The sequence below is a fragment of the Diceros bicornis genome, chromosome 13 (genome assembly GCF_020826845.1).
Source record: "Diceros bicornis minor isolate mBicDic1 chromosome 13, mDicBic1.mat.cur, whole genome shotgun sequence".
Classification (NCBI taxonomy): Eukaryota; Metazoa; Chordata; class Mammalia; order Perissodactyla; family Rhinocerotidae; genus Diceros; species Diceros bicornis.
In genome coordinates, this window is record NC_080752.1 from 30,936,571 (window position 1) to 30,951,369 (window position 14,799).

At 45.1% G+C, this 14,799-nt stretch overlaps 1 protein-coding gene across 7 annotated transcripts in view; it reads left to right on the forward strand.

Moving 5' to 3' along the window:
- CLCN6 (chloride voltage-gated channel 6) overlaps positions 1-14,799 on the forward strand; it is a 31,475-nt gene that overhangs the window by 3,567 nt on the left and 13,109 nt on the right. For 6 of the 7 annotated variants that reach the window (XR_009221855.1, XR_009221854.1, XM_058552905.1 and 3 more), the window contains exons 3-13: positions 2,351-2,416; positions 2,781-2,846; positions 5,945-6,011; positions 8,061-8,167; positions 8,807-8,933; positions 9,568-9,635; positions 10,843-10,901; positions 11,752-11,884; positions 12,461-12,574; positions 12,845-13,011; positions 13,576-13,702. Coding sequence is in view for 5 of the 7 variants with exons in the window: in XM_058552905.1 (XP_058408888.1) it covers positions 2,351-2,416; positions 2,781-2,846; positions 5,945-6,011; positions 8,061-8,167; positions 8,807-8,933; positions 9,568-9,635; positions 10,843-10,901; positions 11,752-11,884; positions 12,461-12,574; positions 12,845-13,011; positions 13,576-13,702 (1,101 nt within the window). In the remaining 2 variants the exon portion in view is untranslated. The remainder of the gene's footprint in view (positions 1-2,350; positions 2,417-2,780; positions 2,847-5,944; positions 6,012-8,060; positions 8,168-8,806; positions 8,934-9,567; positions 9,636-10,842; positions 10,902-11,751; positions 11,885-12,460; positions 12,575-12,844; positions 13,012-13,575; positions 13,703-14,799) is intronic. The other variant, XM_058552904.1, reaches the window with a different exon arrangement.

Here is a 14,799-nt window from a genome sequence, read left to right on the forward strand (position 1 = left end):
CATCCATTTTCATTATAGGTGGTTTGAATAATGATAACTGCCTATCTGGGGACAGGCCGTTACCAAACAGTAATGTTTTCAGGTCACAGAGTCTGTATTGCTCTTTTGAGTTAGGAAAAGGCACTCCTTAGAGCAGAAGACTTAGAATAAAAGGCCTCCCCACTGTGGGCCTTAGCAACGCCCCTAGCTCATGGCCCATTGAAGGTGCTTTTTGTGTGAGCACTTAGGGGCCCTTCCTGGTTGAATTTGGGCTGCATTTCAGCCCCCACTTGCCCCCACAACCAGGTGCCACTTTGCTCATAACTATGGGCAGCAGCCCTGCAAGACACCTATACACATTTTATTTAAAAAAAAAAAGCAAAGTTGTTAGTCCCCCAAACCAAAGAGCAACATATACAGCAGAAATAAAAGAAAGTTAGTCACAGCAAAGGGGAAGTAACAGTATCTAGTTTTAATGACAGATCATATAGTCCATTGGTACATATTTACAAAGTGTCAAACTCTCAACCAATTATTTAAAAAAGAAAAGATTGATGTTCTGGTGATGCAGTTGTTTCTAAATATCCCTTTTGACAGCTTTATTGAGCTATAATTCACATTCTATACTGTTGACCCATTTAAAGTGTACAGTGCAGTGTTTTTTTGGTATATTTACAGAGTTGTGCAACCATCACCAAATCAATTTTAGAACATTTTCGTCACCCAAAAAGAAACCCATACGCATTAGCAGTCACTGCCCTTTCCCCTCGCCCCTGACCCTAGGCCACCACTAATCTACTTTCTGCCTCTGGAGATTTGCCTATTCTGGACATCTAAAAACCTTTTAAATGTTTGTGGAGCCGTAGCATTATTAAACAAAACCATCAAGCAAATAATTAGCCAGTAATTCTGTACATATTTGGTATGAAGGATATTTATGTTTTTCAACGTTTTTGTTTACATACGTATATATACATACATATGTACTTAATCATTCATGGATGAGTCTAGTTTCCCAGTAGAAGTATTTTTTACTGACTGTCGTTTTTTGTTTTGTAATCAGAAAAAAGTAATTTCTTTTTTTTTGGATTGGTGGGCTTCAAGCATTTATGGTAAGGTTTTAAACACTTATGACAGGGTTCTAAACATTTATAATGGGATTCTAAACATTTGTGTTGGGGTTCTAAACATTTTTTTATTAATGTCATAATAGTTTATAACTGAAATTCCAGTTGTACATTATTATAAAAACTACACCACGTTTGCTGTGAGAATTTTATACAGCACCCCGATGTGAACACCTCCTCAAACACCACCTCAGAGAACCACTGTTAAATTTTCCCAGATGTTTTGCAGTGTATACTGACATACAAATAATCTTAATTTTATTTAATCAAAATGGGATAATATTATACATTTTATTCTGCATCTGGCTTGATTGATTGATTTTGCATCTTGCCGTTTTTACTTAATAATTTTTGCACATTTTCCACGTCTTTCTGTATAGACCTGTCATAATTGTTTTCCTGCTACACAGTCTTCCGTATTTGGATGTATGATAATTGATTTAATCCATCGCCTGTTGATGCTTGAGGACCCTTTTAAAGATAGAATTTGGACTTGGGATAGTCGTATAGATGGAATCAGTTGCCACATGCCGCACTGGTGTGTGCTGACTGCTGACTTTTGCCTGGGAGTGTGGCCGCCGGCCCAGAGTCCAGGTTGTTTACCAGCTGACGTGTAAGTGGCAACAGGTTACGGGAAGGAGAGAGCACACAGCAGACCGTTCTCCTTTGTTGCCACACTGCTGCCTCTCGTAGCTGTGTTCTGTGATGCATGGTTTAAAGAACACTGGTGTAGACGTAGCTTTAGGAGCTGGACTGCGTCTGTGCCTTTTCCTAACATAAAGTGGAAGTTGTTTCAAAATAGTCTCCATGGTAGTTTGTCTCGTGACCACCCCCTTTTTCATAGACGCTAACTATAGAAGGTACTTACAATTAATTGACTTTCTAAATGAATTTGCTTCTGGTTAATTGAAGCTTTTGTTCATCTAATGGAGTGAGTTGGGTAACTCTGGTGATAGTTGAAGGTCTTTGAATGTTTTGCAGAAACAGGACGTTTAAAGATGTGTAATTTAAAGCTTTTCCTAAAGCATGAGGCTGTGCTCCTGAAATGTTAATGCACAAAAAGTGCAGATTCTGACGCTGCAGGTCTGAGCGCATTTCTCACAAGCTCCTCCTGGGCACTGCAGGTGCCACTACACTGCCCATCCACAATTCTGGTAGCAGCAGCCTAGAGTTTTATCCCTTTCCAGGTTTGGTAAATCTCCCTCTCTGGTTGTGACATTTTTACTCCCATGTCCCTCTTTCAGAGTTTGGATTATGATCGCTGTATCAATGACCCCTACCTGGAAGTTTTGGAGACCATGGATAATAAGGTGAGTTCCTTATCCATCTCTTAGGACTGGGTAGGTCTGAAGGCAAGCTTTATTTTTCTGGTCTAAATGCTCCAGTAAATATCCTTGTAACCCTTGGTCTTTTAACCCGTTTTGTGAGATATCAGCATTTATTCCTTAGACCTTCACCCTGCCAACCGGAGTACCCATTGTCAGTGCACCTGGCCCAGCCCCTTAGAGTTCATCCTCCTTGCATCGTAAAGGACCCTCCATCCCAGCCATCATCTTCACCATGCTTGCCGTCCAGGTGGAATTCAGTCTAAACCTGGTTGGCCAAGCTGTGTTCCTTCCCTGCTGCCATCATAACCTGGTACCAAACTGAGTCGTTCTTTTCCTGTGTGAACAGAAAGGTCGCAGGTATGAGGCGGTGAAGTGGATGGTGGTGTTTGCCATTGGAGTCTGCACCGGGCTGGTGAGCAGGCGGGACATGGGGAGATGGTGGGCCTCGGGTGGAGGGGGTCAGAGGGCAAGCTCTAGCCTGGCAAAGAAGTTGTTTGTCGTTATAACAGACTGCCTTTTCTTTTTATAATGTAATAATCCTGTCACTGCTTTTCAAACTTCTTTTGCTTTCGCTTAATGAGATGATGGTGAGCCATGGACGCTAGTACTGTTTAAAGCACTTAAAGGCTTGGTCACAACCAGTTTCTTATGATATGCTATGGTCCCATCAGGCAGATACACAGTGGGGAGAGTACTTAGTGGATATTGAGGTCACTCTGTAGGGAAAAGGCAAAATAGTGGGAACAAAGCTGTGAACATTGCCCTTTCCTTTAGCATAGCATGCCAGTAAACAGGACACTGTAAATCTCAGTGGATTTATTGTGCTCTCCTGGGCTTCTTCCCTACACATTGCTCATTCTATTTAGAAGGCAGAGCTGGCGGTTGTGGGTAGAAGAATGTGCCTGAACGCACAGGGTTCTGAGGTCAGCACGTTCACAGATGACTCACAGACAAGAGAAGATTATGAAACATTGCCAGAGTGTAGTAGCACAAGGTCTGGACCATAACTGCTGACTTACCACAGTTAAACCTGGAGAAGAGAAGCTGGGAAAGTCAAAATGATATATGTCACATTTGATTTTCCATGGAAGGGGAGGAAGACTATCCTCTACCCACTCTGGGTCCTTCCACCTGGGCTACAAATTAAACTGACATGAGACCGAATAGCAGGAGAAAATCAAACAAAGCTTTATAACATGTATACATGGGAGAGACCCAGGGAAACTGAGTAGCTCCACAAGATGGCCGAGGTTCTCATCTTTGAATATCGTATTCAGGTAAAGACAAAGGAGGATGTTGGGGGTGGGGACAGTCAGCTATGGGAGATTACCAGAAAGCACAGTAAACAAGAGTATTCAGATTTAAGTCCTCACCTTCTGCACTGATAACAGTTTCTAGAGATAAGGTCATCTCTCCTTCTTCCTGGTACAGAGCGGGAGAAACCTTTACAAATGGAGATTTCTCTTATAAATGTGAATGTCTCTTACAAAGGGTAACTTCTACTTTTACTTGGAATGGGCTTAGCAATGACCTTCCCAGTTTATCCATACCCAGAGTTAAATTCTTTTAGGCAGTTAGGGGGCTGGGGGAGATCAAAGTTTCTTTCAGAGGAAAATAATCAAGGTAAAGAGACATATTTTGAGGTGGCCAATTCTGATCCCCCACACCATCAATACCGTGTTAGAATAGGGGGTTCTCTTAGTCCATTCAGGCTGCTATAACAAAAATACCATACATTGGGTGGCTTAAACAAGAGACATTTATTTCTCATAGTTCTGGAGGCCAGGAAGTTAAAGATCAGGGTGCCAACAGATTTGTGTCTGGTAAAGGCCCGCTTCCTGGTTCATATATAGTTATCTTTTCACTGTGTCCTCACGGAGCAGAAGGGGCAAGAGGGCTCTCTGTGGCCTCTTTTATAAGGGCACTAATCTTATTCATGAGGGTTCTACCGTCATGACCTAATCACCTCCCACAGGCCCCACCTCCTGATACCATCACATTGGGGGTTAGGATTCCAACATATGAATTTTGAGGGGACACAAACATTCAGTCCGTAACAGGGGTTCTGTGTATTCCTAAGCAGCAGCCTGTTTATCACTCTTGTCTACAACTGACTACAAGTCTCATACTTAATTCTACATGGTATACCCATAGTGTGTAAATACCTATTCAATATAATATAGCCACAAAGGCAACCACAATGTTTGTCTTCACAGCACTTGTCAAATTTTTACTGTAGTAAATTCAGAAGTCAAAGAACATCCTGCTAAAGACTAATGACATTCAGAAGGCTTCTTTGGTAACATTCTGATGGGTACCATTGTGGGCGGAACTTGGCTTGATTTAATCGTTTTATTGAAGTCTCAAAGTGTCTGTTTTGCTATCCAGTCAAGCGTCACTTAGCGATGGGCATGTGTTCTGAGAAATGCATTGTTAGGCTATTTCGTTGTGCAAAGATCATAAAGTGTGCTTACACAAACCTAGATGGTACAGCCTACTACACACCTAGGCTATATGGTACTAATCTTATGGGACCACCATCATATATGTGGTCCATCGTTGTCTGAAACATTGTTATGTGGCACATGACTGTATATGTTTCTGGTTGCAAATTTCCCTGTAATAAGCATAGTCATTAGCTCTCTAATTGTTAGTCTTTCTGTTACTTTCATATCAAACTCCTTTGAACTGCCATTTATCAGTACTAGCAGCTTTACCTCGCACCCTGATGTTCTAGGAAGGGAGACCTGCTTTTATAACATAGCACCCAGCTCTTCTTTCTACTGGCCTCATATCCTTTGATCTGTCATCATTTATTGCTTCAGTATTTAAAAGCCTCCAGGCATTGGCTTGAGGAAAGGCCAGAGTTAAAGGCATGAAGCCTTTGATCCTGAATCCACAAAATCACAAGTGTTTCTGGTTCTCCTTTAAGCCCCAAGCAAGAATTTATGAGAGTAGAATAGTGGAACAGGAGTGGTTTTCTCTTGTTTACCAGGGTTATCATTGGCTATAAGATGATTATAAGTCAAAATAGTGACTTACAAAATATAAAATACTAATAACAAACATGCAAAAGCCATATACACCTAAGTGGATGTTGTCTTTCCAATTAATGCCCTAGGCTGTATGCTTATCCACCGAAGCATCACTGAAGACATTTTTGGAATTCTTCTTCTGAAACTGCCTTGGGAAAGAGCTGAGGGGTTCCTCACACAACTCCATATTGTTACTCTCTGATCACGGATGGTGTTGCTTGGTCTCACATCTTTTTCCCCCTTTGTTTTACTTTCCTTCACTCAGCTGTACCCCCTTCCTTTGTTCTTTGGAGGGGCGGTGGGGCCAGGCTGGAGGACAATCTCCCAGAGAGAGTCAGTGACCAACCATCATGCATTGCCTGTTGGTAACACGGGTGCGAGTGCCCTGTGAAGGCAGTGGGGAAGTCGATGCTGTCGAGGGAAGTGCCTGTAACACAGCACAGACAGGCGTGTGACGCTCACTTGCTCTTCACAGGTGGGTCTCTTTGTGGACTTCTTCGTGCGCCTCTTCACCCAGCTCAAGTTTGGAGTGGTACAGGCGTGTATCCTTTTCACGGTTCTTGGTGTTCCCAGGCCGTCGGCACTCGCTGCCTTTGCTTTCTTGTCTAGAAATGAGTTTAGCGCTAGACATGATCTTTGAAGAGATGTTTATTAGCCATTCGGCTTTAAGGTTTTTAATTATCGTTGAACGACACAAAAGGAAGACTTTAATAAATACAGAGGGACTCATGTTCATGGTTGGTGAGACACAAATACCACAAAGATGTCTGTTCGCTCCAATTAATCTATAAATTCAGAGCAGTTCCAATCAGAATTCTGATAGAATTTTTCGTGGAACTCGAAAATTCTCTTCCTAAATTTGTTTGGAAGAGTAAAGGGCCGAAAGTAGGCAAGGCAGCTTTGAGCAACAGATGGGGGACTTGCTCCAGTAGATGTCAAGACTTATGTGATTGAAGATATAGTCATTGAAACAGCATCATGTTGGCTCGGGAATACCCAGTTAGACCAGCAGAAAACAATAGAGAAGCAGAGACTGGCCCGTACACATGCAGATGTACGGTGAATGACAGAGTTAGTGCTATAAATCAGTGAGGAGGAGATGGATTATTTAATAAAACATGCTGGGACATGGGTTATCCATCTGGAAAAATATAAAATTAGGTTCCTACTTTGTACTATAAGTTAATTCCAGACGGATTGAAGATGTAAATAGGCAAAACCAAACTTTAAGAGACTATGTGATGTCAAGAGTAGGGAGTAATTTCTTAAAACTCCAGAAGGCATGAATGAAAGGGAAAAGATTAATAAGCTTGACCACATCTAAGTAAGTATTCTGCTTAATCAAACAAGCAAAAAACTCCGAACAACAACATTAAGTCTCCGTAAAAAAAGTGGAAGACAGTTCCTAGTCTAGGCGAGGTTGTTCATTATGCATTTAAGAGACAGATAATTAGTATCTAGAATACAGGAAGAACTGCATCTCGATAAGAACAAAGCCCAAACAGCCCAATAGAAAAATGAGCAAAGGAAGTGAACAGGCAATTCTCAGAAGAGGAAAACGGCCAATAAATAAACCTGTGGAAAGTGCTCACCTCACCACTAACCAGGGCAATGCAGATTAAATACATAGGAAAGTGCACCTTCTCTGACTCATGAATTCCACTTCAGGATTTGGGCCTTAGACGTGTTCAAAGATGTTCATTGCAGCCTTGTGATTGTGAAAAGTTGAAATCACATCAAATGGAGAATGGAAAAAATGCAGTATGTTCATATGATATAATTTTGTGCAGAAGTTAAAATGAACGAACGAGGGCTGTGTGTATCAACATGGCTAATTCTCAAAAAGTTAATATTGAGGGAGCAAAAAAGGAAGTAGTAGAATGTGCATAAAGTGCAATACCATTGTTTTATTTTAGAAACATATCGAACAGTATGGCTACATATGAAAATATACAGGGAAGGATGCACAATAATTTTGGGTTAGTGGTTTCTCCCAGGGGAGTAAGAGAGGGAAACAGGTTTTTTTTTTTTTTTTAATGTTATCTGATTATTATTATTTTTTTTTTTGGTGAGGAAGATCAGCCCTGAGCTAACATCCATGCCAATCCTCCTCTTTTTGCTGAGGAAGACTGGCCTAGGCTAACATCTGTGCCCATCTTCCTCCACTTTATATAGGACACCGCCACAGCATGGCCTGACAAGCGGTGCATCAGTGCACCCCCGGGATCCAAACCCAGGCTGCCAGCAGCAGAGCACAGGCACTTAACCGCTACGCCACGGGGCCGGCCCCTGATGTTTTAATATTTAAAAAATATCTGGAGCAAATATGGCATAACCTTGAGATTTGTTAAAGCTAGGGCTGTGGAGGGATGGGTGTTTGTTGCTTTCTGTAATGTGTGAAGTATTTCATAATTTACAAATGGTTCCTAATGTAGAAGACATCCCAGGCAGTTTTTTTAAAAATTCTGTATGGAGAACAGGAAGATGTGCAGTAAGCGGCCAACATGTTTTAGGAGAAGCTGCCCCTTTTCACAGGGTTGCAGGAGCACCCCTGGCTGGCGAGCGCTGTGTCCTTAACCCAGTGTCCGCAGCGGTGGAGGAATGCAGCCAGAAAGGCTGCCTCGCCCTGTCCCTCCTTGAACTTTTGGGTTTCAACTTGACCTTTGCCTTCTTGGCGAGCCTTCTGGTCCTCATCGAGGTGAGGTGGTGTGGGTGTTGCCTTTTCGCTTCTGAGGTTTTGGATTCCTGCACTCATTTTCTCCATCTCCATTTTTGGCATGTCAGGAAACTGAGTTAGACTTAGAAGATAGATTCCTGCAGAAAGTGGCCTCTCATTCACTTAGAGATGTCTCTGAAAGTAAAGATTTCAGCCTCTGATGAGATTAAGGAGGAAAAACCTAGATTAGGAGAGTGGTTCTCAACCTTGGCAGCACATTATAATCACCTGGGGAACTTTAAAAATGACTTTAAATAACTCTAAAATACTTTAAACTTTAATACTTTAAAATAACTTTAAAAATGGCTGATACCCAGCTCAGACGAATGAGATCAGAATCTCCGGAAGTGAGGTGCCTTTGTTGAGTGTTGAAAGGCCCCCCAGGTGATGCTGAATCACCGGGAACTTATTAGAAATGCAACTCCTCCATCTCCCCCTGCCCCCAACCTAGTGAGTCAGAAACCCAGGTGGGGCCCAGCATCTGTGCTTTAACAGGCCCACCAGCTGATGCTGATGCTGCTAATGAGGAGGGTCAGTTTGCCCTCTTTAGGGAGGTTGTTGAGGGTAAGCCATAGAACCAGTGGATTTTGAGGTCATGGTGTGCCTGCTCTCCCCTGGCAGCCAGTGGCAGCAGGTTCTGGGATACCCGAGATCAAGTGCTATCTGAACGGCGTGAAGGTGCCCGGAATCGTCCGTCTCCGGACCCTGCTCTGCAAAGTCTTTGGGGTGCTATTCAGTGTGGCTGGAGGTAAGGGGGGTTTCCTGACTTTTGTCCTTCAAATGTTTAAGGGGTGAAGATGACAAGAAGCATTATGTATATAAATTAAGTAGATTTGGATTTCAAGGGCCTGCCGTCAGACAGATCTCTGCACTTTTTGTTGATGGGTTATTTTTTAAATGCAGACACTATTAGTAAGTTACCATCCAGAGATATCTGACAAACACAACATTTCCTTTTGAAGTAGAACAACCATCTAGTTGGTTTGTGGAGTTGGCTTTTAGCAAAGTCAGCAAGCTTTTTGTGTAAATGGCCAGATAGTAAATATTTTAGGCTTTGTGGACCAGGAGGCAAAATGGAGGATATTATGTAGGTACTTAAACTTATGTAACCATTTAAATGTATCCATGTAGGAATGTAAAAACCATTCTTAGCTCTCCTGCTGTACAAAAACGGGCAGCGAGCTATAGTTTACTGATCTCTGATTTAGAGTTTAAAAAGTATTTTCTCTTATTTGCTGGGAATTTCACCCATTCTTTCTCTTATAAAGTCATGTGATTATCCCTGGTTTATAGTTGTCAAGAGAAAGGTCTGCATAGCAAAGGTCTCCTGACATAAAGACTTTTCTGTGCTGATGGTCTCCCCCGTTTCCCCCTGTCCCCAGGGCTCTTTGTGGGGAAGGAAGGCCCCATGATCCACAGTGGAGCAGTGGTGGGAGCTGGCCTCCCTCAGGTAAGGGGCGACGGGCTGGGAGGGTGCCGCCATCAGAGTGGGCCTCCTGGCAGGCGCATGTCCGTGGTTGAATTCGGAAAAAATCCATTGGGAGCTCCCTAACGTGGCTTTGGAATCTGATGTCAGTTTGGTTTGACGTGAAAACTGTGTGGTCTGTCTCCCAGGAGAGCGGGTAACTGGTACCTCGAGGTTTTAACAAGGCCCTGCAGTGTCCTAGGAGCAGAAATGGGACGTAGAGAAAGTCTGTTCAAATGAAAGTCACCTGGGGTTCCCTCAGTGATTGCCGAGCACCCCTACATGCGGAATCTTGGTGGAGCATCTCGGTGCTGCCAGATCCCAAGAGGCTGGAAGCATTGACCGAGGTTCACAGGTCTGTGTGGATTCCGTTTGAAGCAGCGCGGGAATAACGGCTGCTGTTCATTAAGTACTGTCTGGGCCAGACTGTATACCGACTCCTTTCTTCCTTGAAGCCACCCCAAGGGTTTAGTGGTCCTCATCGTCCTCATTCTCAGATGAGGAAACAGGCTTAGAGAGGCTAAGGAGCTAGCTCAGGACTCCACAGCTCCCGTTCTTATGGGCTATCCCAGACTCCCAGGCTGCAAGCTTGAGAAGTCTCAATTCCTTGTGAAGCGTCACTTCTAGACGGTTCCCTCTCACATTTGGAGGGGAGGGCGTTCCTGTGACTGGGAGTTGTCGAAGCAAAGGAGAGAAGACTTTCGTCCAGAGCTGCTTTTTGCTCTCTCTCTGGCTACTGCCTCATCTCCTTCCCGTCGAGCTCCAGCCTCCCAGAAGTCACCTAAGAGGTGGGGGAGGCCAAGCAAGGACTGGGCGCAGCGTGAGGGTTTGCTGGACAGATTGGAAGGCGGTGCCCCAGGCCCTTCCTTACCCGCCGCCCCTGAGCAGCGCTGACTCGGTCTTCTCAGCTTTTGGTTCCTCCAGCCCCTCGCTCAGCTGTTTCTCCTTTTTCTGTCTGACTTGTTGACTGTGTACAAAATGCAATTGCTGAAGGTCCTAGAAATTTGGGGGCAGGAAAAGAAGTTCCTCCCAAAAGTAACTTCTTTCTTTCCAGGTTGTTATTCTGGACTCTTCCTTCTTGCAGCACGTCTGCCCAGGTGTGCTCAAGCAACGGGGACTCCCCCAGGGCTGTGGATTCCTGCAGATTTGGTCCCTGTGGACCGTGGTCTGACTTGGTTTTCTCTTGCTCTAGTTTCAGAGCATCTCTTTACGGAAGATCCAGTTTAACTTCCCCTATTTCCGAAGTGACAGGTATGGAAACGTTAGGAATTGGGTTTTTTTGAAAACAACAACCTGTTCATTTATAGCTGCTCAGACCCAATACTTGCTCATAATCTAGGCAGGCTGCATGTGAAACCAAACCGTTGGAAAGGAGGTGGGCTTTGAATTATTCTTCTGAAAATAAGCACAAGGGCCAAGCTGGCATCACTGTTTCTGTTTTGTCATGACATAAGGCCTAGAAGCATCTCAGGCAATGAAGAAGGCAGTCCAAGATTAAAAACATAACCAAGAAAGTCCACAGACGTGTTATCAAGAATGTATTTTATATTCCAAAGCAATTCACTTGGTCAGCTGCCTTCCTGGGTTGGACAGTGCTCTTCTGGGTACTTTTTCGCCACGTGGGATTTGTGTGGGTGACTGTCCTGCACACTTTGCAAGGGGCCCAGGGTCAGAGTTGTGGTCCACCTTCTTGTCTTGGTATTTCTGCAAGTCATTGTTACTTGCACCTCTACATGTCACCAGCACCTTGACATTTTCTCTGATGCTCTGGCTTTCTGAAAGGAAGATCTGGTGAGAATGTGGCTCAGCAGTGATTGCCAGAAATCTTGGATCCACCTCCTGAGCTGGGGCTGAGATTCCGTGTTCAGAGTAGACTGGCGTCGAGGAACCCTCCACCTGGAGGACATCCGATTGGGGAGAGGGTTTGGCTCTTAGGGGAGCCATATTTGCTGCCGAGTCTGCCTCACCGGAGACCTGTGCTTCATAAGCTCTGACTTCGTGGGTCATGAGATGATGTGCTGGTGGATAAGGAAGTGGAGAACTGCCTTTTGCAGCCTGAGGGCCTGCTCTTAGATAAACCACCTCTCTCTCCTCTCCTCAGAGACAAGCGGGACTTCGTATCAGCAGGGGCGGCTGCTGGAGTCGCTGCAGCTTTCGGGGCTCCCATTGGGGGTACCTTGTTCAGTCTGGAGGAGGGCTCATCCTTCTGGAACCAAGGGCTCACATGGAAAGTGGTGAGGAGGACGTGTAGTGAAAAGCTTCTCCTAAACTTAACCATACCCCCAAAATTTAAATTGGACATGTCTTACTCGATACATTTACCTTTTGTTTTGATGAGACTGGGAGGGTTGACTTTATTGGAAATTCCTTTTCTCTAGACACCTCTAACCCCCAAACTAGAGACTTTTCTATACTTTTCATATTAATGCCCTCCCCATCCCCAAATCAAACTCCTGTTATCCTCTCTTGATGAACCATCTGACATGAAAACATGAAACTCACTGTGGTCATAAGACTCGAACCCCAGTCTCCTACCTCAGGGTAGCGTGTTCTTCCTTCTGTGTTTACTGTTCCTTTTTGGCACAGGATCTGGTCCACAATAGGCTCTAAATAAATAGGCTCTCACAAGAGGCTGGTGAATGAGAACTTCTTATTGCCTCATTTACAGGTTTGCTCACTTTTTTTCCCCTGTACCCAAACCTAGAGTTTGCAGGTTTCTGTGTGGAGCAGTAGGTTTTATGAGGATGTGTCGGGGAGAAAGGAGGACTTGTCACTATTGAGTGCTCTTGTTTTTGTCCCCTGTCCCCCAGCTCTTTTGTTCCATGTCTGCCACCTTCACCCTCAACTTCTTTCGTTCTGGGATTCAGTTTGGAAGTTGGGGTTCCTTCCAGCTCCCTGGATTGCTGAACTTCGGCGAGTTTAAGGTATGTTTTGTCCTTTCCCCCAGAATTTCTTTCTTGAGCCATGAAAATTGCTCTTAACCAAAGTACCAGAGAGAAGAGATCAGAAGGGTAGGTACAGCTTCCAGTGGGGCGTCTCTGCCCCGTTAGTCTCCCGTGCATGCCGCGTGCTTGGTGTGGGCAGGCTTCCAACACTGCACTGGCCCTTGTTTCTGTCTTCTCCGCTTCTGTCCCTTCTCGTTCTCATGGGCACTATGGTTTTTCTCTCTCTCTCTCCCTTGCCCCCTCTCTCAGTGCTCTGACTCTGATAAAAAATGTCATCTCTGGACAGCTATGGATTTGGGTTTCTTCGTCGTGATGGGGGTCATTGGGGGCCTCCTGGGAGCCACATTCAACTGTCTGAACAAGAGGCTTGCAAAGTACCGTATGCGAAACGTGCACCCGAAACCTAAGCTCGTCAGGTACCTGTGCAGTCGCCTCCCCCCAGCCTGCCGTGGCTCCCTGAGCTTTGTGTGGACCAGGCCATCTCTCCCGAGGAAGGCGGTTATGTGGACAGACCCTGCGTCCCACACCAGCTTTGATGTCTCGTCTAAGACCGAGAATGTAGATGGGCTCATAAATCTCCTCTATTTGTCAGACAGGCCGAAAGGCTGAGTCTGAGCTTAATTTATATGAGAGTTGCTGGTTGACGCCCAGCCTCTCCTGACTTGCCACTAGGACACGTGATCAAGTCCAAAGGGTCAGTGAGACTCTCGCCTCCAGGACCCAAAATGGAAGACCATTCCATTCCTCGGAGAGAGGTGATGTGGACGCACAGCCCACGTTACTGGCTGCCTACTTTTTATGTACAAATTGCTAGAACGCAGCAAGTCGCTGACAAATTCTGCGCATGAGCTGACTGACTGGGGCTGCTGTGCATGCTCTGTGGGGAAATGAAGGGTGGGGGTAGGCTGTGTTGTGTTTTTGAGTTCCCAAGACCAGGGTGTCTTTTTCTCACCTAGTAACAGCTGTGCTTTGCTTCCTAGAGTCTTAGAGAGCCTCCTGGTGTCTCTGGTAACCACCGTGGTGGTGTTTGTGGCCTCGATGGTATTAGGAGAATGCCGACAGATACCTTCTTCGAGTCAAATCGGTAATGACTCATTCCAGCTCCAGGTAACCCCAGCGCACCTGCTGCCTTTGCCCTGTGCCCACAAAGAAGGATCCAGAAATGTATGACTTGCGTCTATTTAGAGCTAATAGACGTGTTGGGTTCATTGTTCCACACCTGTGTCAGATTGCTAAGAGACAGAGGAGTGTGTAGTAGTCTTTTTACCTAAGAAAGGGTGTGCGCCCTCTACCTTTTTCCTTTTGTGCACAGTCCTGGCCATCATAGAGGGGAGCTCTTCTCTCTCTCTCTCTCTCTCTGTTGAACGAAATTAATTGGAAACAAGCTCAGGCAGCGGACCGTCCACCTCTTCTCCAAGCCCCAGTTTGCTCTTCTACCTTTCCACGACTGAAAGGTGCCTCCAGCCTCAGCCCCCAGATTGTGAGAGCCTCCTGTAAGCCAGGAGAAAGGAATGTCTGCCTCAGGGCGAGCGGTGATCCTGCCTCTTCCTGTCTTTCTGTGGTTCTACTGGGTGTAGGTCAATTCCTGGCATACGTCCTTCTTGCGTTTCTCCTTTCCCCTTCTTAGGAGAATGTGGTATTTTCCAGAACCTTTCCCTGAAAGAGCAGAGTCAATGAGGTAGGTGTTGGAGCTTACTCTACTCTGTGTTTTTGGTCCAACCCAGTGGATCTGAGATCTAGACTGTGGTGGTTCTGGCCTCTAAGTGGAGGCTAGGGAGTGTTCACTAAGTGCCTGGTCTTGTTGTTGCCCCTGAGTAGCCCCTCGAGTCCCTCAGCGCCCCTGTGGGGCCTTTGTCTTGGGTGGCTGCCTCTTCAGTGTCCCCAGGAGCAGTCCAGAACAGCTAGAACATTTTAGATCAGGTCTTGGCAAACTGCGGTTCATGGACCAGATCTGGCTCTTGGCAACCACTCGTGTTGGTGTAGCCCCCGAGCTAAGAATGACTTTTACATTTTTAAAGAGTTGGAAAAAAAACAAGAAGATGCAACAGAGACTGTACAGTCTAAGGTGTTTACTATCTGGCTCTTTACGGAGAACATTTGCTGAGCCCTGTTCCTGGTGATTCTCAAGGCCACTTCATTACCAGACCAGTATTTTCCAAAATGTGTTCTAGGAACAGTCATATATATGATTCAAAAATAGATGG